Raw genomic sequence first — 23,984 nt, forward strand, 5'->3', positions numbered from 1 at the left:
ACATGTTTTGTTTTTTTTTTTGTGGTGTAGAATCATACTTTTCTGCTCAAACTGAAGACACATGATTCATGCTTAGCCACTGTTTTCATTAATACAATTTGGAAATTAATAGAATTTGGAGTTTCTAAGGCAATATAATGGCCATTGGCATAAAACAGTCTATATAATATGTGCATTTCTTAGCATTCGTAAGATTGTTGCTGCCCTTCATTTCTTCACTGTATTGGGATTGCACAGGGCACATGATACAGAAAAACGGTAGAGAAGAAGTATGTGCCCCGAAGGCAGGATCAACTTGATTTGTTCCCTTGTCTTAATACATCCTGGGTGGGCACTTAGACACAGGGCCCTGTACCACCCTCTCTTCCTCTGTGCAGATGGACAGTGGACCAGTCAGTCCCACCCACCTTGTTCCTAGCTGCCCCTTGCACGTCATCTGAAACCTTGTATCAGTAGATGCCCAAGGTGCTTTTGGCCCCCACTTGAACGTTCAGTTGTGCATACTTAGCAATGTTTCTCTTCCATGATCACAGGAAGATGATTTTTAGAACCACCCTCAAGCTTCTGTGTCCTATAGATGAATGCCTTTACCAAGGCAACCCACTTCGCAGGAAACCAGATTTTTCAGGGGCTCCTGATGGGCAAAGGCTGCCACCCTTTCCCCAGGCTCGTGTAGTGGATCTGTGATGTTCTCATACTCATCTTTCTCCTATTCTACCACAGACCACAGCTACAGCCTGTCTTTCAGTATTAAGTCCTTAATTCACTCCACAAATGTAGGCCTGTACAACAGCCTGTATGTATGTAGCAAGAGCTCTCTCTGGCCCGTTTCTTTGTTCTGGGTCTTCCTTGTAAAGCTGCCCATTCACATCATGCTTCTGTCTTATTAACTTCATCAAAGGAGTTCAAAAGTTTCAGCCATACCTCCTAGGCTTTTAATTGCACTGTTAAAGCAGAAAAAAGAGCAATAGGAGATGGAATGCTTCTGGAAACAAGCTTATCTAGCTAGCCCATCTGATATTTTGACTAGTTAGTTGTTTGCACCTTCATTACCAAGAAGATAATGTTCTAAAATTGATTGTGGTGATGACTGCATATGCCTATGAATATGCTAGCACTGAATTGTACACTTTAAATGTGTAGGTTGTAAGGTATATGAATTACATCTCAAGAATGCTATTTTTTCTTGTTTATTTTTATTATAACACAATACAATCAATAATGTCTTAATTACCTTAGCCGTATGTATGTATGTATGTATGCATGTGTGTATGCATGTATTTTGGAAATGATCTCTGTGATTTCCAGAATGCCCACTATCTCTCATTCCTCCTGTCTCAGAGACAATAATTTTTAAAGAATTACAAGATCAAGGAAAATTTCATCCTCAGCATATTTTTGTGGAATATTTAGAATATTTTAAGCTATTTCTTTTTCTATATAGTCTATACACAGGCTTAGAAAACAGTAGATGGTGAGAATGATTGGCTTGAATGCTGGATAATCAAATGTCCATCAAGCAAAATAAAGTGTAAGACATGATTTAAATTAATGAAACAAATCATGGGTAACTCTTAAACTGACTGGGGAAATTGTCTTGACATCAGTTGGTACCTTCTCCCTTTGGATACCACATGTGAATGACCAGGGCATTGTTGGATTGTTTTGGAGAAATTAAAATCTAGAACAATAGAAGCACTTCATATACCTGTTCTCACAGCTGAACATTGAATTTAAAGAGCTGAATTTTAGAGGGCTGGAGAGATAGCTCAGCGGTTAAGAACACTGGTTGTTCTTGCAGAAGACCCAGATTCGAATCCCATTACCCACATGGCAACTAACAACTGTCCCTAACTCCAGTTCCAGGGTTTCCGACAGCCTCTTCTGTCCTCTCCTCCACGGGCATTGCAGGACACGGGTGCACTTACCTACACTCAGGCAATACATGCATACACATAAAATAAAAATAATAAAATATTTTTAAAAAGCTGAATTTTAAAAATGGGTTTTGTCGTGGAATGGTAGTGCACACTTTTCATCACGGCACTCTGCTGAAGCCAGAGGCAGGCAGATCTCTGTGAGTTTGAGGCCATCTTGGTCTATGTAGCAAGTTCCGGGACAGCCAGAACTGTATAGTGAGAACCTATCTCAAGAAAATACAATCAAGCAAACAAACAATAAAGTTTTGTTGGGGAAGTGAAAAACCGGGTGGTTTCCTAAGGAATCTCTACACACCACAGATCTCCCAAATTAGCCTTTGAAATTACTTAGTGTTCCAAGTAATGCTCAGTATTAGGGTCCAGAATCCTTACTGGGAGATGTTAATACTGATACATCAGCACTACTCGTACCTCACGAGCTACCAATGGTTTTGGTGGACATCAGTCTTCCCTTCTAAGAGAGACTGGAACAGTAGGAACAATGCAAAGATGTGTATTTCAATTGTGCTTTTTTCCCCTTAAGTAAAGGGAAATATTTCTCCATAGTTTTTGTTTTACTTAGTTTGCTTTAGCTTGTTGTTTTCTTTAGGGATTCCAGGCACACACTGCTGTTCCCCATTTGTTTTATGTGGTGCTAGGATTGAACTGAGGTCCTCACTTTACCTACTGAGCCATCTTGTCAGGCCCCTGTTTTCAGTTTTGTGAGTCTTTTTAGTTGTCCAGGCTGGCCTTGAACTCTTAGCCTTCCTCTGCTTCCCAAATGCTGGGATTACAGGTGTGTGCTACTACATCCAGCTTAACCAAATGCCATAAGAGCAATGGGCTTCCAAAAGTCCCTGTTAGTCAGTAACTACTCAACAGGAGCAACTTTAGTAACTCTGGTTTTCCACAACACATTCTATCTTTCAGATGCTTTCGTTATCCCCACTAGGCAGCCTTGGGATATGTACAAGTCCATCCGTCCAAGTTCTCGATGCCATTTCACATGATTGGGGCTCAAAAAAGCATGCCGTGTTCTGTAATTTGAGCACATGTTACCTTATGAAACATCCCAGATCATTGCTGTTTTTAATTAGATTGGCTTGCGCCCTCTTATATCTTAACTCCCCCACCTCAAAAGATAATTATTTTTACAGAATCAAAGTGAAGACCCATATGAGTAAAATAATAATAGTGATAATAATTAATAACACTAATTGGCATAATAACCTTGAAAGATGACTACATAGTTTTGTGTACTACATAATTGGCAGAAATTTTCTTATAAGAAATGTAATCAGTGGTTGTACAACAACATGTAGAGAAGAGAAATTGTCATAAGACCTGAAGCTGCAGAGAGCCCTGGAGGTTGTTCAGGTTTGTTTGCTCAATTCAGCTCCCAGAAGCCAATTTAGTCATTGCTGGTGGACCAAGCTGGGAGGGCCCCCATTCACACAGAGGCTTTCTGTGCCACATCATTGCCTTGATGAGTATGACTGATTTGATGAGTGTGATGGTGGGAATTGACATATTAGGTCCTCCATGGACCTTTTCCCACGCTACAGTTTGTTGTTTTCCTTCAGGAAGGGTCACACAAACCATTTCACCCTGAGGGAGTATTTAATGAGGGTTGCACAGGGTGTTTCTAAAGCACATCTTAACATTTTCCACCCACTGCATTTTGTGTGTGACCTAAAAATCTGGATTGTGTACATTCATATTTCTTTTAATATATATATTTTTTAGAAGAAGAAGCATTTCATTACAGCTTTACCATACTCAATAACAGTTTCCAGAGCAAAGATACATCTCTTTCAAAAGTGGCTATAAAATTTTTAGGTTCACTGTTGAATTGATACAGTGATAAAATATTGAACTCAGTATAAACCCTGTAAGACATAAATTGAATGAGTTTTTAACCTTTAAAAAAGATCTCCAGCTGGGCGTGGTGGCGCATGCCTTTAATCCCAGCACTTGGGAGGCAGAGGCAGGCAGATCCCTGTGAGTTCAAGGCCAGCCTGGTCTACATAGTGAGTTCCAGGACAGCTGGGGCTACAGGGAGACCCTGTCTCAAAAAGACCAATAAATAAATAAATAAAAGATTTCCATTTCGTTTTAAAATATACTGTTTCCTACAGAAAGACTCACTGTTTTTGCTAATAACACTATGATGTTGGTGCATGCATCTATAATCTATATGTGTCTGATTAGTACTAGTCATAATCGGTTGCACTCGGATCCTTGGCACCTGTGTATGTCTATAAAGTCACCGGGTAGATTTCAATGGTAATGTTTATCACCTCTACTAATTAACATGACGTAAGTTTTTATGATTCCTCCTCAAATATAATTCATTTTTTAAAATTTGTTGATTTGTGTGTTTGTGTGTGTGTGTGTGCGTATCACACAGAACATCCCAAACCATATTATTTATCTATACACCCACTTCCCAGATGGCACCCTCCCATAGCCCCCCCCCCCACTAGAGCCCTTATACTCTGTCATCCCTGCTACTGTCCACTGTGTTGTCGGCACCTATTTTAAAATATTTTATCATTTTTATTTCATGTGTATGAATGTATTGCTTGCATGTACACCTGTGTCATACAGTGCCCACAGAGGTCAGAAGAGGGCATTAGATCCCATGAAACTGGGGTTAAGAATGGTTGTTTGTTGCCATGTAGGTGCTGGGAATTGAACCTCGGATCTCTGTAAGAGCAGCCAGTGCTCTTAACTGCTGATTCATCTCTCCAGCCCCCTCATGGTTTTTATTATATGAAAAAAGTCAATGTTAAAATCTGTGAGAATATTTAGTTTGAAGTGTTTCCATTTCTTAAAACGTAGTTATTATTTTGACTTGGTATTTTTATTATATCTTTATGCATTCCAAATAACATTAGTGAAGTCCCAGTTTTCTCAAAGAAGTGGCTATATAGCAGTGGTGCCACTTGACAAATAAATGTGTATATATATGTAACTCAGATCAGAATAATTTCTTCAGCTAAGATTTATCTCATAGGAAGTGAAATTGTAACCCTGGCTTTGCAGTTACTCTGACTCATCAGTTAACAGAAGGAGCTCAGTCATAGCTGTGTCCCTTGCCTTTGTTTGAGAATATAGGACATAACCCACATGCTTTGGGTCATCAGTAACTTCCACATAGAGCTGCAGATCTTAGGGTGTATATAGAGTGCTTTTCTTTGGAATGAATGCACAGTTCAGGCTGAATGTACTTTCTCCCCAAACTTTTCACTTTAGGCTTCTCTAGGACTGCAATATCTCCATCCATCTGGAAGTCTGGATTTTCTCCCAATTCCATTTCCTCCCTTTATCTCCCGTCTCTCTTCTATCTCCAATCTAGACTAGGACAGGCCTGTCTGTGCGCCTGCCATCTCCGTCTAAATTACCATTGTCTTTTGTTTGGATTACTGGAGTACACTAATAACTTGACCTTACAATAGGATCTTTATTTAACATATCAAACCATGTCATTTCCCTTTTAAAAACTCATTAAGCTGTTAGTGTACTTAGAATAAAGTTTAAATTTGTTTCCTGTGCTGTACCATTCTAGTGCCTTAGCCCTGTCTCTGCAAGCCAAAGCTCTCACCTTGCCTCCGATTTCCCTCCCACACCCACCATATCTGCTGTGGCCTCACTGGTCCTGCTTTCCATCTCCTTCCCACCCTGGTACCCATATCAGCCACTTCACAGCCTGGAATGATGTTTCCTTCTAATGTTGCTGTGGCTGGACCTTGAGTATTCAGATATTAATGTCAGTGCACCTTTATAAGAAAGTCTCCCTGCTCTCTCAAAAGAGCAGCCAAACCACTCTCGATTTCATTACTTTTGATTATTTAATGCATAGCATCCATTGCCATCCAGTATTTTATTATTCATCTATCATTTTCTATCATGTGTACATTTGCATGTACTGTGGAATTCTGTCTCTAGGGAATGACATAGTCTTTGCTCTCCTAAACTGTCCGCAGCTGGGATTACCTAAAGGCGACCTGCACCGGATTGGGTTTATTTATCCTGGAGGTGGGAGGGTCTCTGAGTCCCCGTCTCTCCCTCAGGTTATATAGACAGTTAACAGTTGCTGAGAGAGACATTCTTCAGGATTGTAGTAGCTCCTAAGTTACCCATGGTCATTTAAGTAACCCCTCATCCATGCTCCTATAAATATCCCAGTTAAACTCATTGGTTCACCATGCTAGACTTGAGTGGAATCAGTTCTTTGAACTGTTGCTTGTGTCCTGTCTAGGGTGAACAGAGATTGTCTCTCTCCCAAGTTAACACAAAAAGGTCTCTATGTAGTCTGCGTTGGTTTGAACTCAGTTCTTCTTCACCTGGTGGAGAATTGGGATTTCAAGAGTCTATCACTACACCCAGCTGTGAATGTTTCCTTTGTGAAGGGAATGAGTTCCCTATATCCTGGATGTCTGAAAGAATAGCATGCCATATACACCCAATAAAATTATGAGACATACCTTGAGCTACATGTCTCTAAGCACTCTGGCTTTTACTATTGAAATACTGGGGATCGTTGTCTCAGTTCTGGGGAACAGAGAATTAGAATCAGGGCACTTGCTGGGGTGGAAGACTAAGCAGTCCCTCACTTGCCATTAACACAGTAGAGTGCAGCACTGTTGTTCATCCTGTCTTTCTTTTCTTAATGTTTTGGACATTTGTTATTCCTAAAAATATGCCATTAAAATAATGTTTCTCTGAGCTTGTGGTACCCCACCCAGCCTTGTAGCAGTCTATTTACTCATTTTCTACTTGATTTTACATGAAGCATATAGATTATTACATAGCAGACACTTTTACATTGGATTAACTCATTGAAAACTCCTAATAGTCTCCCCTTATCTGGGGTTTCCTTTTCTGCAGTTTAACTTACTGATAGTCAATTGAGGCCTAAAAATACTAAGTGGAAAATTCCAGAGGTGAATAATTCATGTTTTAGGTTGCATTCTGTTCAGAGTAGCAGGATGGAATTACAGACATCTGTCCTTGCTTTGGGATGTTAATCATACCTTTCTTCAGTGTATCTGCATTGTATATGCTATCATCCTGTTAGTACTTAGTAGCATCTCAGTTAATTAAGCTGACTGTGGTAATACAATGTGTTCAGGGAACCTTCTTTATTTAATAATGGCCCTAAAGCAAAAGAGTAGTGATGGCAATTCACATATGCCAAAGAGAAGTTATAAAGTACATATTTTATGTGAAAAGGTGAAAACACATAAGAAAAATTGTATACTAAAGTTGCTGAGATTTACAGTAAGAATGAATCATCTGTCCTTGAAATTGTGAAGAAGGAAAAAGAAGCTCATACTGGTTCTGCTGTCTCACCTCAGACTACAGAGGTATGGCCACAGTCTGTGATAAGTGCTTCACAGGATGGAGAAGACAATTGTGTATGCATGTATAAGAAAAGCCATTACATGTAGGATTTGATGACTACAGTTTCTGAGACTCACTGGGGGTGTGGGCTTCTATCCCCACGGCTAAGAGAAGATAGTGATAGTGATGTTTGAGAACACAGGACTAGACAGAACAGGTAACTGACCCGTAGGAGGAACCAGAGTAGGCGTGTATGCATGTATTTGTACACACACACACACAGAGTATATCGTCTGGGACAAAGAAGGTTTATAAAACAGAGAAGAATCTTTAATATTATGGAATATTCTTTCTGTAATTCATGAGAGTCTATTATGTAAGTCACGCAATGAGCAAAAGTCTTGACAGTTGGACGTGCCATTTGCTAATTCTATCAGGAAGGAAATAAAAGGACTGAATGGATGTACTGATGACACACTTTAAAAGATATTAATTAATTTATTTATTTTGTGGCAGGGTCTCATGTATCTCAGGCTGTTCTTGAACTTCTTAAGTAGTTGAAGATGACCTTAACTACTAAGATCCTTCTGCTCCACTTCCTAAGTTCTGGGATTGCTGGCATAGGTCATCACACTTGTTTTACATGGTGATGAGGCTCATACCTAAGGCCTTTCGCATGCTAGGCAAGCACCCTTCCAACTGAGCTACATCCCTAGCTTCTGTCCCATATATTTTATTGATCACTATTTGGGGGCAGATAAAAGGATGTGCAGCAACTCTGTAGTTGGGGTCAAATGCTTCATTCTGGTTAGAAGTACTCTTGTGACAAGGTGACTTTAAAATGTAGACAAAATACTGCTTATCAAAATAAAGATAATAAAGTATCAAACTTTTTATAAGCGCTAGAATAATATGGCTGCACGTTTGAGGCTCTTAAAGAACATAAGCAAATGAAAAAATTCACAAAGGAAAATAGAGGAATGTACGCAACACAGACTATAAATTTATGTACCAAATTTCATCAACAATTGAAAAGAAAATGTCAAATTCAGGAAATATTCGTAGCCAAGGACTTATTTTACTCTGAAAACTAAACTGTTCAATTAAACAACAGAAAAGCAAGTCCTTAAATAGTATTTTAAATAAAGATAAATTCAGAGAAACAGTATAAACAAACAAGGAACATATGAAGTACGTTTCTTCCTATAAGTAAAGATGTAAATTAAAATAAGATTTCTTTTCTGTCTCTCAAATGTTAGGTACCTGAAAATATAGTGTTGGGAGGTGGGAGGTCATTGCTGCAGAATTCAGAGACATTCCAGAAAGGTACACTTCTGCACACCCATCTGCAGAAGTGTAGAGATTCCGCTAAAGCTCTGTTCAGGAACATTTATTTGAGCATTCTTTGTTCAAGTGAAAAAGTTAGAAATGTTCAGAATGCCTTTTTCCGGGGTAATTGTTAGAAGTCATACATCCTTATGATAGCCTTTCAGACAATTTTTAATAATTCCTAAAATATAGTTGGTATCATGTAATAATTGCCACAGTATGGTAAGTGAAAAACAATATAGTATTGTTTAAAAACAGAGGAAGAGCCATTTACACAGGAGAGGAAACTGGAAAGAAGTAGTCTAATTTTAGCAGAGTTTTCAGAATGAATATTCGTAATTTTCATAAATAGGAGGACTGTTTCCTAGATAAGGCTATAAGGTCAGGAATCCTGTACAGATAAGAGACCTTGATAGATTCTAGTCTCTCTTCTTCCTAATTAACTGTCAACTAGCAGATCCCTTAAATGAGTCACTTTCCTCCTTTGTAAAATCAGTGAGTTCTGGACTTCTTGAAGGTTTTCCCTGAACTAATACTAGAGGCAAGAGTGGCACGTGTGGTCCTAAGGAGAACGGGTGGGAGAAGCTGAGCACATTGCGGAAAGGACCTCCTGGTAGAGCCACCATGAGAATTCACACATGCTCCCTGTTCCCCAAACTATGCTTATGTTAGTTTTTAAAATATAAAAAATTGAGGTGCACAGCTCATCAACCATTTAAAAGTATACAGATCCATGGCTTTTGTATATTTAGAATTGATTTAGTTTTGTTGTAGTTCTTGTTTAACTTTGTTTCTTTGAGCCAGAGTCTCGCTATGTAGCCCAGGCTGGCTAAGTCTTAGGTGATCGTCCTGCCTCTGCCTCCCAAGGGCTGGTTTTATAGATATATATTGCTGTGCCTGGCTCCTGATGTTAGTGTTTAACACATAAATGTTTATCATGAACACACTCAGAACTCTTAGGGCAAGGGAAGGTAGCACCTCTAGCAAAATGTTCACCACACAAACAGGAAGATCCTAAATTTGATTCCCAGAAGCCATTTGAAAAGAGGCTGTTCATGGTAGTGTGTGGTTTATAATCTCAATGTTGGGAAGACAGATGCACACATATCCCCGAAGTTTGCTGGTAAACCTGTTTTTAGCCTACTTGGCAAGTTCCAGGACAGTGAGAGACCTTTTCTTTAAAAAAAAAAAAAAAAATAGTGCACAGCTCATGAAGAGCACACCTGATGCCTTTTGGCCTACACATGCACCCACAAACACACCTGAAGACACCCATGCATCTATTCAAAAGGAAGAGCTCTTGTACCTTTGATGAGCTGTGCAGTGGCTATCAGACAGTTCTTCAGGAGGATTTAAATACTTTGGGAAACTGAGGGCCACACAGTCTCTCAAACACCTCTAGTAAATAATTGACTTTTTAAAAATACATTTAAAAAATATTTTATTATTTTTATTTTATGTATATTTGTGTATTGCCTGCATGCATGTGAGTGCACCCGTGTCGTGCAATGCTGCGGAGGTCAGAAGAGGGTTTCGGATTTCCCTGAACTGGAGTTAAGGACGGTTCGTAGCCACCATGTGGGTGCTGGGAATTGAACCCGGGTCCTCTGCAAGAGCAGTCAGTGCTCTTAACCGCTGAGTCATCTCTCCAGCCCCAACTTTTTAATACATTTTGTGTGTCTTTCCCTTGAAAAAAACTTAACTGGATTTGTTATAATAGTTCTGGTCACTAACTTCCCAGATCATTCAGTTTCTACTCCGAATTGGCGTTAATAAATTCAGTTCTTTTCTCTGCCACATTTAAAAAGTTGCCTTACTGTGTTCTACCAGACTACTTGAGGATAAAGGGTTAAATATAGCCAGTTCTTGCCTTGGAGGACAGTTTTTTTTTTTAAGAGAATGTTAAAATGACTTTGGTGTCAGAGCTGCTCAGTTTCAAGTTGGAATGGCCTGGAATTGGACAGAACATGATTGCATTTGGCTTAGTATTATTAAACCACATTTATCTCGGTGCTGTTAATTCTTTGCAGGTTGTGGGTTAGTGATGTGATTGTGTAGAAAACTCCCCCTTGAAATATCTGATTCTCCTTTATCCTGGTTTTTATGGAAGTATCCCAGGTTCAGCTTTGTAGGTACTAAGATTCCGCATTTCATACTCTTGACTAAATCAGTGGATGTGAAGCACAGTTGCTTGAATTATAGCGGAACTTCATGAGACTTGCATTTTGCTCTTCTCCCTTTATCTGGGTGTTGGCTAACCAGGAGAGCAGGGTAGAGACACTGGGCCTGAGCTATCACATTCATTAGGAGCTTCAGATGTAGACTTCTGATGGCTTGACACTATCTGAAGATACAGTCGTGAATGGCCTTGGCAGTAGGAAATGAGGATATTCATTGTACAATCTTCAATACTGCAGTTTTCCAACTGTGTCTTGGCATTTCAATTTTTTTCCTCAGGATCTAAAATCACCTGTAAGTGCTTGGTTAGTCTTCAGCTTGTAAGAAGCCCTGCCAGGTGTATCTTCTGCTTTTCTCTGAGGGTAAAGAGAATGCATAGGTGGGCTGTTAGAGTTTCTGGTAGTGTCAGCGTTGTTTCCTGTGTACACACAATGCACCAGAATTCTTCCAAGCATGGACAGGAGTAGCTGCACTTTTAGAGAACCAGGGGATGCTTGTGCCCCTGTGGGTTGCCCCTTGGCAGCTCTTTCTACAAGGAGTAGTCTAAGAAGCCAGTTTAAGTGTAAGAGAATCAGCAAGTCCCTTTATCTTCAACAATAAATACTAATTAGAGAACAAACTGCTAAACCTATGATTGCTTTCAACAGTAAATGCTAATTCATGACCATTAAGATAATGTATGATTGGATTTGAAAGTCATTTTTGACGAACCATCACATCATGCAAATGGGCAAAATAACTACCACAAATGTATGGATGTTTCATGTGAATTGAATACATAAATATGAATCTGTTGGAGACTGTAAGAATCTTGATATGTTGAAAAGCTTTGGTAAAGAAAACCTAAAATGTGAGCATTAGATTGGGTGAGAGTGTATGTGTATGTCTGTGTGTGTGTGTGTATTGTGTGTATTTGTGTGAGACACAATGTAATTCTAACAGCTTAGAAAGCAGTGTACCCCATTATAGGGTATTAAATTTATATTTAGTGTTTGTTCTGATGGAAGGTGATACCAAATGAAGTAGGGAACACTCTCTGTGCTTTATCTAGATCCAGTGAGTAGGGAAGGAAAAAAAAAAAGTATCCTTTGAAGACAATTGTAAATGCTGGATGAAGTATACTTTTAATAGTATGGTTCTTAAATCTGAGCATTTTGAAGAGGAGAATGAGTGAGTCTCTGAAAAGGATGCACTTGATAAACCAGAGAGTACCTACTAGCAAAGCTTCATGGAGAAAAGAGCAAGGGGGGAAGCTAGCACGCCTTGCATTTCCTGGCCTCTCCTGTCCTTCAACTTACTTATCTTCCTCTGTGTTTTCTTGGGCATTTTTCCTAGTCAGTTCTAGCCAGAAATATCTGGCACACTCCCACTGGGTGACTGAGGAGAGTTTTATAGAGGTGTGGACCAAGGTGTAGGGAGTAAGGGTTGGTAAGAGCCAAGAACTCAGAAGAGAGCCATATGGAGGAGTCACCCAGCATTAGCTTGTGGCCTTTTGAAGACATGGCACATCTGAGTAGCCACTGCAGGAAGAGAGCTGCAGGCACACGCTGCTGCCCCAGTCTTGGTATGGACTCACCCTAAGTGTGAGGCAAAGTTAAGATGCTCATGAAGCCTGTACCTGTCAGCCTCTGGAGTAGTGCTCTGCTCAATGCGAAGGGGAAGGAAGGAGCCCTGCCTGGGTTTCTGGAAATAGGAAATCACCTTTCTTTAGGATTGATCTTCAAAAGGCCTTTCTCTTTCTTAATTCCTCCTCATTCATCTATTGGTCATGTATTCTGCCTCTCTGTTAGTATGACAGCAAGCAGGGGGGACTCCACCCAGAGGCTCTTGCATTAGACCCAAAGCGAGAGCCAGTGGTGACTCTTCTTGACTAATGTGATTGAAATAAAATACAAGCCAGTGGAGCTTACACTTCATCTACTTTCTTGTCTTTATCAATTTAAGGGGCAACTATGTAAGAATTTTCAGATGACCAGAAGGAAAGGAGTCCTACTGCCTGACTGTCTTTTCTGTCATTAACCTTACAAGCTAAAGTCTCTTGTGTTTTTATGATACAAAGGACTGGCAGAACAGAGGTCGTGTCCACAGGTCTGCCTGAAAGAACAGAAAACCTTTGTGGGGAAATTGTGGTTCAAACATAAACAGAATCTGGAGTTTTTTTCATACATGTTTGTAATTGTAAATATATTCTATAAATTGTCGATTAATAATAAATAATAAATAATGATTAATTAATAATTAATAATTCCAGATAGCTAGTATTTGTGGCTGGGATTACAGAATATTCATTATGTAATTTTAAAATTAATTCCACAAAAATGTGAAATACACATTTATATCATGTCACATTTATATTTCAAGGAATTCTACATCACTTTACTAAAAGTCACAGGGGGCTGGGGAGATGGTCCAGTGTATAAAGTACTTGTCACATACAAGTGTGAAGACAAGAGTTTAGATTCCCAGCCACTTTGTAGAGTGGGTGTGACAGCCTGTCTATAATTCCAAGGCTCAGAGAATACCTCAGGATCCCCAGAACAAGATGGCCAGCTACACTAATGGAATCAGTGAGTTCTGGGTTCAATTGAAAGACTCTACTTCAATGAATACGGTGGAGAGTGACAGAAAAAGACTTGACATCAACCTTGGGCCTCCACACATACATGAATGCACGTGCACCTACACACAAATTGAATAAGCATAAACATACATGAATGTACATGTACCCACACACAGGTGAATGAGCATACATCACACGCAGACCACACACATACATATGAGATGAGTAAGTCCATTAAACTCCATACATGTCACAAGAAGGTTATACACAAGTTACCTACAGCAGGCCTTCGGGTCCAGGAATCATCTTTTATTTTAAACTGTCTGAGGGTTCTGTATTTCCCAAGACATTTGCAGTCATTTAAGAGTACTTTGAGCAGGGCGTGGTGGCACACACCTTTAATCCCAGCACTCAGGAGGCAGAGGCAGGCAGATCTCTGTGAGTTCCAGGCCAGCCTGGTCTACATAGTGAGTTCCAGACCAACTGGGGCTGCAGGGAGATCCTGTCTCAAAAAGACCAAAAAAAAAAAAAAAAAAAGTTGTGAATACTTGGATTTTCCTGTTTATGAAGATAGCAGTAGAATCCAAACATCAAAAAACAAAGTGGCGCTGTGATTTGTACTTTCTAGTTGTCCTTGTCCTGTCCTCCCTTCCCCTTTCTTCCCCTTTTCCTTCCTTTCGTCTTTGAACTCAGACTTGTAGGGAGAGATGGGCATTGAGGATCCTGGCCGCAGGCTCACCCACATTTCATTCCGTTCTTCCACATTCCATAGCTAAATTGTCCTTTTGCTTTCTTCACCTCTCTGAGGGAAGAAGGCAAAGAAAGCCATTCATTGTTTTGGAAATCTCTGAAAGAGAGCGATCAACAACAGAGAGAACGAACATGAAAAAAAGTCACTGCATTTGAAAATATGAAGGTTAAACATAAATCTATTTGTAATTTTATTTATTTTAAAACATTTTTATTTATTATTTTTATTATTATTTTGTGTTTGAGTGTATTACCTGCGTGCATGAAAGTCTACCCATGTCATGCGATGCCCATGGAGGCCAGAAGAGAGTGCTGGCTTCCCCTGGAACCAGAGTTACAGATGGTTGTTAAGCTGCCATTTGGGTGCTAGGACTCAAACCCAAATCCTCTGCAAGAGCAGCCAGTGCTCTTAACCACTGAGCCACCTCTCAAGCCCCCATCTGTAGTATTAAAAATGAATGTTGAAGATGGGGAAAATACTGAAACCTAGAAGAAAAAATATTCACTAACAGTGCTGAGTTGTGTTGTTACTCACAAATGGTGGAGGGATAGCTCGATCAACTAGCTCCCAATAAATAAACATTGGATACTGCTATTCAGAAAAATAGCCCATGTTCTGATCTTACCAGGAATCTGTGATCTTCTAACCCATTTCAAGACTGGATCAAATGTCTCAGAAGTTGTAGGCCTTTCTTCTTGTCTTTCTTTTTTAAAAAAATATTTATTATTTTGTGTGTATAGGTATATTACCTGCATGTATGGAAGTGCATGTGTGTCATGTGATGCCTGAGGAGGTCAGAAGAGAGTGACAGATCCCCTGGAACTGGAGTTATAGATGGTTGTCAGCCACCATGTGGATGCTGAGAACTGAACCTGAGTCTTCTGAAAGAGCAGCCAGTTCACTGAACCTCTGAGCCATCTTTCCAGCCTCCCCCTACCCCCGTCTTTCTTAAAGGAATTAGTGTAAGGGCATTACTATTTCCAGGTCCAAATCCTGACTAAACAATCCAGAGCCCGGGGTACATTTAGATGCATTCTAGGGAGAGGGCTTTATCAGGTTTGTCTATGTTCAGAAGATGCTGTTGCCATTGTTTCTTAGAGATGCATGGTTGTAAGTCCCTGTTCTCATAGCTCCATGCTGAGTAGCTTCCTAAGAGGTGACTGGTTTTTGAGCTCATTCACCTTTGAAATGGGCTACGATTTATCTAATTTTGCTGTGTGCCCCCATAGGTGACATTTCAACAGTCAGTGATGCTTCTCTCAGCAGGTCTTTGGAAGATGTCAAATCCAGGCCAATGTCTAGTTTTGTTATCTGGAAGTCCAAGAAGGTGTTGTGATCTAATGTGCTGTTGCTGTTTCTATTTCAGGGACAGGAGAGAGTGGGAAGAGTACTTTTATCAAGCAGATGAGGATCATCCATGGGTCAGGGTACTCTGATGAAGATAAAAGGGGCTTTACCAAACTGGTGTACCAGAACATCTTCACAGCCATGCAGGCCATGATCAGAGCTATGGACACACTCAAGATCCCATACAAGTATGAACACAATAAGGTAGGTGAACCCTTCATTGGAACAGTTGACAGCGTGGTCCATGAGGTACTTTAGTGTGTCTGGAATGCATAATGGGTGTTTGAAGTACACAATTTCCTTTTCTTTCTTTCTGTGTGTGTCACATGGGTGCACAGGTGCTTGCTTGTGGAGGCCAGAGGTTGCTGTTGAGCGCCTTCCTCTGTCACTTTATGAGCTCATCTGTTTTATAAAGCAAAACAGGGCTTATGATTTATCTAGCCTATTTGATACTGAGAAATTGTTCACAGTTGCAAAATTGGTTCTAGATGTGGGAATTCCATGCCAACATGCTGGGATTTTGTTTGTTCTTGCTTAAATGCTATTCATTGAATGGGAGGTCTTGCTGATTAGCTTATAGGAGGGAGGTGCTGTATACTAAATGGTGTAGCATTGCATACCTCTTTATAAACCTCACCCTGTTCTAAGGAGTGCAAACTCAGGAAGCAATTTGTAATAATTTGCAGTAAGTTGCAAACTTTCACTAATAGCAAGATTAATTTTTGAGTCTGTATCCATTGTCCTGTCCTTGGAAGTCCTTTGCCTGTTTAAACAAGTTTGTTTATATATAGGTGAGCTGTCTGGACTCAGCCCAGGATGAGAGAACACGTGGCTTAGGATTTATTTTGAACATACAGTTATCTAGAATTTGTTTATTTATAAATACTATCTTGTCTTTTCTCTGAATAAAGTTATTCATATCTAATGATAAAGGGGCTTAAATGTTTGCCACTTGGTCAGCTCTGTTTAAGGTTCTGCTTAAGCAAGGCATTTGACCATGAGATGGCTCTATTACTTGTTTCTTTCCAGAAGAGTGAATTCCATCACTGTTATGGCCCCATCTTACACAGACATGTTCTTTGGCTTACCTTCTCTGCCTTGGCCTAGAATTTGATTTTTTAAAAACCTGCATGTATTTAAGCGTACCTGTGTCGTGCAGTGTCCACAGAGGCCAGAAGGTGTCAGATCTCCTGGAATGGAGTTAGGGGTAGTTGTTAACTAACAGGTGAGTGCTGGGAGCCAAACCAGGGTCGTCTGCGAAGCAGCCTGTCCTTTTCACTGAGCCATCTCTCTCCAGCCCCTAGAATTTGATTCTTGATAAAAAAGAAAAAATGCAGTGTCCCTCTGTTAATATGGCTAAGGAACTGTCTTGAATTACGGGTTGGGGGAGGATGTCACATGTGTGTGTGTGTGTTTTGGACTTGGAAGTTGATATTCTTTCTGTATTCCTGTTGTAGTTTTTTTCATAGGTACCTGCATTGTCTCCTCAGTCATACTGCAAGTTGCCTTGCAGGAAGCAAACATACTCTCTTTGTAATGTTTTCCTCATAACATGTCAGGAACAAAGCAGGAGATTTGTTCATTGCGTAGATCACTCTAGATAGGAGATCCTGGTACCCTGCTGCCATTGATTTATGATTTAGGTGAACTGTGAAGTCAGGGCATGATGGCAGTATAAAAGTATTGATAGTCTCTGTTCCATTGTCAGTCCCTGGAAGAGAAAACAACCTGATTGAGTGCTGTTACGTCCAGGGAACTCAAGGCAGCTATGGAGAACCCAGGCCTGTACTACTACCGAGCAGGCAGTTTCGTTCTACATCCCTTATCTGAAAATGTAATGCCTGAAATGCTTCAAAATCTAAAACTGAAAATTCTACACCATGAAACTGCTTCACGTGCAAAATTATTATTATACATTTATTATTCTTATTGTCCATGTATGTGTTTTATGTGCGTGCATAAACACAAGTGCATGTTCCCATGCTGTGGTACTCATGTGAGAGTCAGAGGAGTCAGTTCTCTTCACTTCATGGGATCTAGAGATCGAATCAGGTCATCAGTGTAGATGGCAAGTGTCTTTACCTGCTGAGCCACCTTGCTAGCTCCTCATGTGGAAAATTATTGAAAATTTTGTATGACATTACCCCCAGGCTATATGTATACAGTATATATGAAATATAAATGAATTTTGTGTTTAGATTTGGCATCTCACAGATCCATGTCTATGCACATGTTCCCAAGTCCAAAACCTCTGGAATCTAAAGTGTTTCTGGTCTATTTCAGGGAAGGAATATTCAACATTATGTAGTTTCTAAGTTTAGTCTTAGAAGTTCTGGTACCAGGCTCATTCAGCAACTAGGTCCCTTTGCCTAACCAACTGAAGATCTTGTTGTTCTGACCCACATCTTCCCCTTTAATTTGGGGTGGAGGGTACTACTGAGTTCAATCCTCAGAGGCCAGGGAAAATATTGGACATGACTGTGTGAACTTGTAATCTCATCACTGCACAGGCAGAGATAAGAGGATACCTAGGGCTCACTAGCCAGCCAGCCAAGCCTAATTGGTATGCATCAGGCTAATGAAAGACCCAGTCTCAAAGGAGGTGGACTGTATCTGAGTACAGCACTAAGGTTGCCCCTGGCCTTCACACACTTGCACATGTTCAAGCATACCCACACCCATAGGTACACAACACATTAAAGTTTTTTAAATTTATTTTTATTTTATGTGTATGAATGCTTTGCCTATATGTGTGTTAAGTGCACCTGTGTCATATAATGCCTACAGAGGCCAGAAAAGAGTGTCAGATCCCCTAGAACTGGAGTTATGGACCGTTGTTAGCTGTAGTATGGGTGCTGGAACTGAACCTGGGTCATCTGGAAGAGCAGCCAGAGCTCTTAACTGCTGAGTTATCTCTTCAGCCATACATTTTTAAAAAGTATCACATTAAACACATTTAAAGCTTTCTGAATTTTCTGCATTTACTAAAAATTTCAAGATCCCAGAAGCCATTTTTCAAGAAAAAGTAGCCAAAATTCTGAAGGACCTATCACCCTAGTCCTGTCTTATCTTCTGAATATGAAATTTCTACAGCTGGGCGTGGTGATCCACACCTTTAATTCCAGTACTCTAAAGGCAGAGGCAGGTGAATCTCTGTGAGTTCAAGGCAGCCTGGTCTACATAGTAAGTTTCAGGCCAGGTGGGGCTACATAGTAAGACTCTTCCTCTTAAAAAAAAAGGAAAAACTCCTTTTTTTTTAAACCAACATGAGGGAATTTTCTTAGTTCACACAAAGCTCATATGCTGACATCACTGAAGTAATTTCCACCAGTGTAATAAACATATAAAGGCAGAACTAATAGACATACATTGTCACCTGTCTACCTGATAAATCAGATCAGCCAAAGGTTTGCTGGCTGCAGAAGCCAACACTGACTGAGGAAGTAGGCAAAGAGTGGAAAGTGAACTCACAGGACTTGGAGACTGACCCACTAGGCTTGGGAAACCCGAACTCCAGCCAATTTCAGTCTTTTGTCATTCACATTTAGATTCAGATTCCTGGGAGAAACTAATTGGCCTAGCCTGGATACTTTGCTAATTATTTAGACAAGGAAAAACTGGTCAGTGTGATTGTGCTAGATAGCTTTAGTTGTCCCTGGGTGAAGGGAGCCTCAATTGGGGAATTGCCTTCATTGGACTGGCCTGTGGCCATGTCTTTGGGGTATTTTCTTGATAGTTGAGTGGTGTGAGAGTGCCCAGCCCACTGTGGGTGGTGCCACCCCCCACCCCGTGGGCCTGTGTTGCATAAGAAAGCAGGCTGAGCAGGGGCCAGGGGAACAACAGTTCTGTCTTGCATAAGAAAGCAGACTGAGCAGGTACCAGGGGAGCAAGCCAGCAAGCAGTGTCCCTTCAGCTCCTGCCTCCAGGTCCCTGCCCTGAGTTTCTTCCTTGGGCTCTCTCAGTGATGAACTCTGACCCAGGAGATGTAAGCCCAATAAACCCTTTCCTCCTCAAGTTGGTATTGGTCAGAATATTTTGTCACAACAATTGAGAAATAAACTAGAACAATGATTGACAGTCCCTGAGGGAAGCTAGTGGAGGAAGGGACTACTGGCACAGCCACAGATCTCTACTGGAAAAGTGCACAGCTAATTTATAACATGAAACGACATGTGAGTTCTCTATACATGCAAATCCTCTGAGTTTACTTAGTATTTTCCCTAACGTACAATTTCTTATTATGGACTTATTCTGGTTTACATGAGGGGAGGGGCTCAAAGGGGCCAGTGGTTTAGTAACAGTTACATGTAAAGCATATGAAGCATTTGCACCTAAGCACTGAATGCCTAGTAAACCTGCAGTTTTTCACATTTCTAATTAAAGCTCAGTTTTGTCATACTCTGAGTCTGAATTTTTTTCATCTATGGAAATGGATCAAATAATTATTAAATAATTGGGGCTGGAAAGATGGCTCAGCAGTTAAGAGCACTGGCTGCTCTTGCAGAGGACCTGGGTTCAATTCCCAGTGTCCACTTGGTGGCTAACATAACTCCAGGTCCAGGGGATCCGATGCCCTCTTCTGACCTCCACAGGCATTGCATGACATGGATGCACTTACATGCATGCAGGCAATACACTCATATACATAAAATAAAAATAATAAATAAAATATTTAAAAATAAAAGGTTGAAAAGATAGTGCATGTGAACATTACATGATTTTTGAAATTTTGGAAGTGAGGGTCAGGGCATAAACAGTTTTGGAAATTATAATAAAATGAATTGTCATCAGAGAGAATAGATTCTGCTAACCTTCTGTTTTTATTAAGAGAAAAACAAAGTATTTCAGACAGCATGACTGAAGTTAGGAGGTGTCTATAGGGAAGCTCTCTTCAGAGTGACAGCCATTGAAATAGAATAGCGAGAGCAGTAAAGAAAACTCCTTATCTGCATGTGTTCCGAAAGTTAGATAGATAGATATAGATAGATAGATAGATAGATAGATAGATAGATAGATTTTTTTTTTTTTTTTTTTTTTTAGTCTTTTTGAGACAGGGTCTCCCTGTAGCCCCACCTGTTCAGGAACTCACTGTGTAGACAAGGCTGGCCTTGAACTCACAGACATCCACCTGCCTCTACCTCCCAAGTGCTGGGATTAAGGTTGTATGCCACCACACTTGGCTAATAGAATGTGTTTTTAACATGTGAGATTCTTTTAAAAAATATTTCATTTTTTATGTGTATGAGCGTATTGCCTGCATGTATGTAAGTGCACCCGTGTCATTCAGTGCCCACAGAGGTCAGAAGAAGGCGTTAGGTTTCCTGGAAGTAGAGTTACAGACAGTTGTTAGGTGCCATGTGGATTCTGGGAATCAAACCCAGGTCCTCTGCAAGAGCAGCCAGTGCTCTTAACCTCTGAGTCTTATTTCTTGTTTTAAAGACAAAGTCTCAAGCCCTTGCACTTGAAATCCTCTTGCCTTGTCTTTAGTGCTAGGATTATAGACCATGCACACATGGTGGATGCTTCCTTTTCCCAGGGAAATAAAGTGCTTCATTATTAATATTGGCTTAAATAGTGCAAATTTGGTTTTTTGAACAAGTTTCCTAATTTTATGTTTTTTAAAGTTTCTAAGAAGACATCTGTTAAGTCTTCTTTGTAAGGCAGTGTACAGTTTTCTTACAGTCTTGTATACTTGTATAATTAAAGACTGACTGAGAGGCATGACATTTCTGCTGAGAACCTCTTGCCATGCTGAGATGTGGTAGATGGATGGGGTGGTAGGTTTTTCAGTTCTCGTAGTGGGCACACTCCCTCTGTGGTACATAGCTGAAAGGTTTAAGCTAAAAGGAGCATTATTTTGAGTGTTTCAGACTTTGGCCTTTCTGGAGACAGTGAGATGTCTTAGATGAGAGTTCACCTGTAGAGATGGTTGTTTTCTTGTGTGTTCTTGAGGCACTGGCCTTTTGTTTGGTGTTATGACCTTTTTAACCTTTGGCCACCTTGGCTTCCAAAAGCAGTGGGCTAAGATTAACTGATGAACACCAGGCAGACCTTCACTAAAATTGGGTGTTCAGCTTACCTTAGTGTTAACAGTGCTGTCAGAAGTTTTAGGAATTTTGGTTTTTTAAATTTGTTTTTGGTTTTTTGAGATGGGGACTCCCAGTGGCTTCAGCTGGCCTAGAACTTGCTGTATAGACCAGACTGGCCTCTCTTTCACAGAGATCTGCCTGCCTCTGTTTCCTGAGTGCTACAATTAAAAGCATGTGCCATCACTCCCAGCCTTGGAGTTTAGACTGTAGCAAATTTTAACTCAGGGCAATGGCAGAGTGGAGGTACTATTTGACTTTGAAATATGTTGAATTGACATACAATAATGTGTTCCATATCTCATACAAAAGATCTCTGGTGCGCTTATACAGCTTGTTGGGCCTGGACACAAGGGAGAGTAGAGTCCTGAGGAAGGGTGTCTTTTCTTTGTACATCACTCTTTTTTGGCCAAGTCGTATTGTCAAATGTAATATCCTTTTCTAGTAAGCACAGAAGACACTGTCTAGTCCTGAGGCAGCTTTAAGTCATTCTGACTATGAGGTTGGGAACATGATTTTGTGTTCCCAAGTATTAATTTAGTACTTCTGAAACTTTATTAAAGAACAAGTCACACCAGGGTCTGGTGATACTGCATATTTGAATTTCAGTGGACCAAAGGTGAGCCTGAGACCTATGAGCCCCCATGTGATGGTGAAGCTGCTTGAAATGAGGGTCATCTTGGAATATAACTTTGACTCTGCCAGTCAAAGTTACCAGATATACCAGATGTCTATCCTGAGAGACAAGATTTCGAAGCCTGCACTTCAGTAGGATTTCAGCCATGGTGTATCAAGCTAGTTACTTAAACTTTGAACAGTGTGCTCCCCATCTAGAAAGTGGGATGATAGTGGTGCTCCCTCTGTATAGTGGATATAGCATTGTCACCCGAGTTCTCTTAGGGTCCCTGCTCATGGTGCTATCAGACAAACCATATAACACATCTTCATCTGAATTTTTCATTGTTTATATCCTGGGTAGGGGAAATAGAGTAACTTACAAAGGTGAACACCTGGTATCCTGTTCTGTTCTGTGGCTCAGCATCCCACGGTTCCAGATTGCTTCCGTGCCCTGCCCATAGTCTACGTTAGCTTTCATCCATGCCTCCTGGGCCTGTGGTCTTGCCCCAGGTGGGTAAATGCCCCCTCTTGCATCCACGCCAGCAAGACCTCCGCTGCTAACTCTCCGCAGCTCCCTCTCCATAGCTATCTCTCTGCAGCCAATTCTCCCCAGCGGGCCCTGCCTGCCCCTCTGACGAACAAGTGCCCCTGGGGACACAAGCATTAATGAGAAGATATAGGCATAAACTTTTAGGATAGTAACATTAGCATAGGTAGTATGTACCAAATAAATCGTTGTTGAATTCTTTCTAGAAGGGGCTGGGTTGGGAGTGATATATAGGCCTTTGGGGAAAGTCCAGAGCTTTTGAGGAAAAATTGTTGATGGTTTCAAGATACAGAGCAGTCTTAGGACCTGGGTTTCCATTATAGGAGCTACCCTGATTTCTTGTGAGCAGCATCTTGCATATAGATGAAGGCCTGAAGGGCCAGTGGACTCTAAATGCTACTGATATCAAGGATGCCAAACCCTGGTAGTCAGTGTATTTTGTTTTCCTGATTCCAGAGTGCTTGCAAGTAAGGAAGGACAGCCAGTCCAGTAAGGATGAGAAGGGAAGAAGAAAAGGAGAGGGGGGGAAGCATGTCAGACAGCCTTCCAAGTACTTCTTGTTTCAACGTAGTTGTCAGGCTTTTCACCTAATGGACTAAAAGTGTGAGGAAGATAGTGTTCTAATCTTACATATGAAGAGTGAGTGCCCCATTTCACTCAGTGTGTAAGTTTATAAGGTATGACTTTAAAAGTCAGAGTTGAGCTTTTTAATGTTGAAAATGCAGCTCCTGTGCTTGATTCCATAAATACCTTTGGCACCCAGGATACTCATGTGCTTTTCTTGTGAGAGAAAGTGGAGTTACCTGCAGGCCCTATAACTGTTTCCCACCACTTCCACCAGCTAAATCTTGAGACACAGTTGAACATCCTGTAAGGACTGAGGCAAGACTCAGGACCTAGCAAAGCATCTGACTCACAGTTGGATTCAGTAGACATTGTAAGATGAATGAAACACAGTTCAATCTGAGGGGGCTGATCACATGATACTGCTATTATTACAGGTTTTCTCAAATGCTAATTCTCATCACCTTCCATCTGACTTGTTCTTGACTATGTATTCCTTTTATGTCATCTTTATATTTTCGGATTATCTATACAGTTAATGTTATTTAACTAATTAAAAGAAAATACTAAGCATTTTTCATTCCTCTTGGGCCAAAATATAAGATACGTGGCTTTGCTTCTGGGGACTTGCATTTGCATCAGAAAGATGAAATACACAAGGATTATTTAATGCTTTACAGTCAGGGCAAAGTTCTCTACATGGAAACATATGTATCTTTCTCTCCTGCATAATGTC

General features: G+C 40.5%; 1 protein-coding gene across 2 annotated transcripts in view; it reads left to right on the forward strand.

Annotated features, from left to right (window-relative positions):
- Window positions 1-23,984, forward strand: part of LOC103734421 (guanine nucleotide-binding protein G(q) subunit alpha) — a 320,299-nt gene that overhangs the window by 113,720 nt on the left and 182,595 nt on the right. For both annotated transcript variants that reach the window (XM_008833346.2, XM_008833345.3), the window contains exon 2: window positions 15,453-15,637. In XM_008833346.2, coding sequence (XP_008831568.1) covers window positions 15,453-15,637 — 185 coding nt within the window. The remainder of the gene's footprint in view (window positions 1-15,452; window positions 15,638-23,984) is intronic.

Source organism: Nannospalax galili, unplaced genomic scaffold, assembly GCF_000622305.1.
Source record: "Nannospalax galili isolate Female #2095 unplaced genomic scaffold, S.galili_v1.0 scaffold1296, whole genome shotgun sequence".
NCBI classification, from domain to species: Eukaryota; Metazoa; Chordata; class Mammalia; order Rodentia; family Spalacidae; genus Nannospalax; species Nannospalax galili.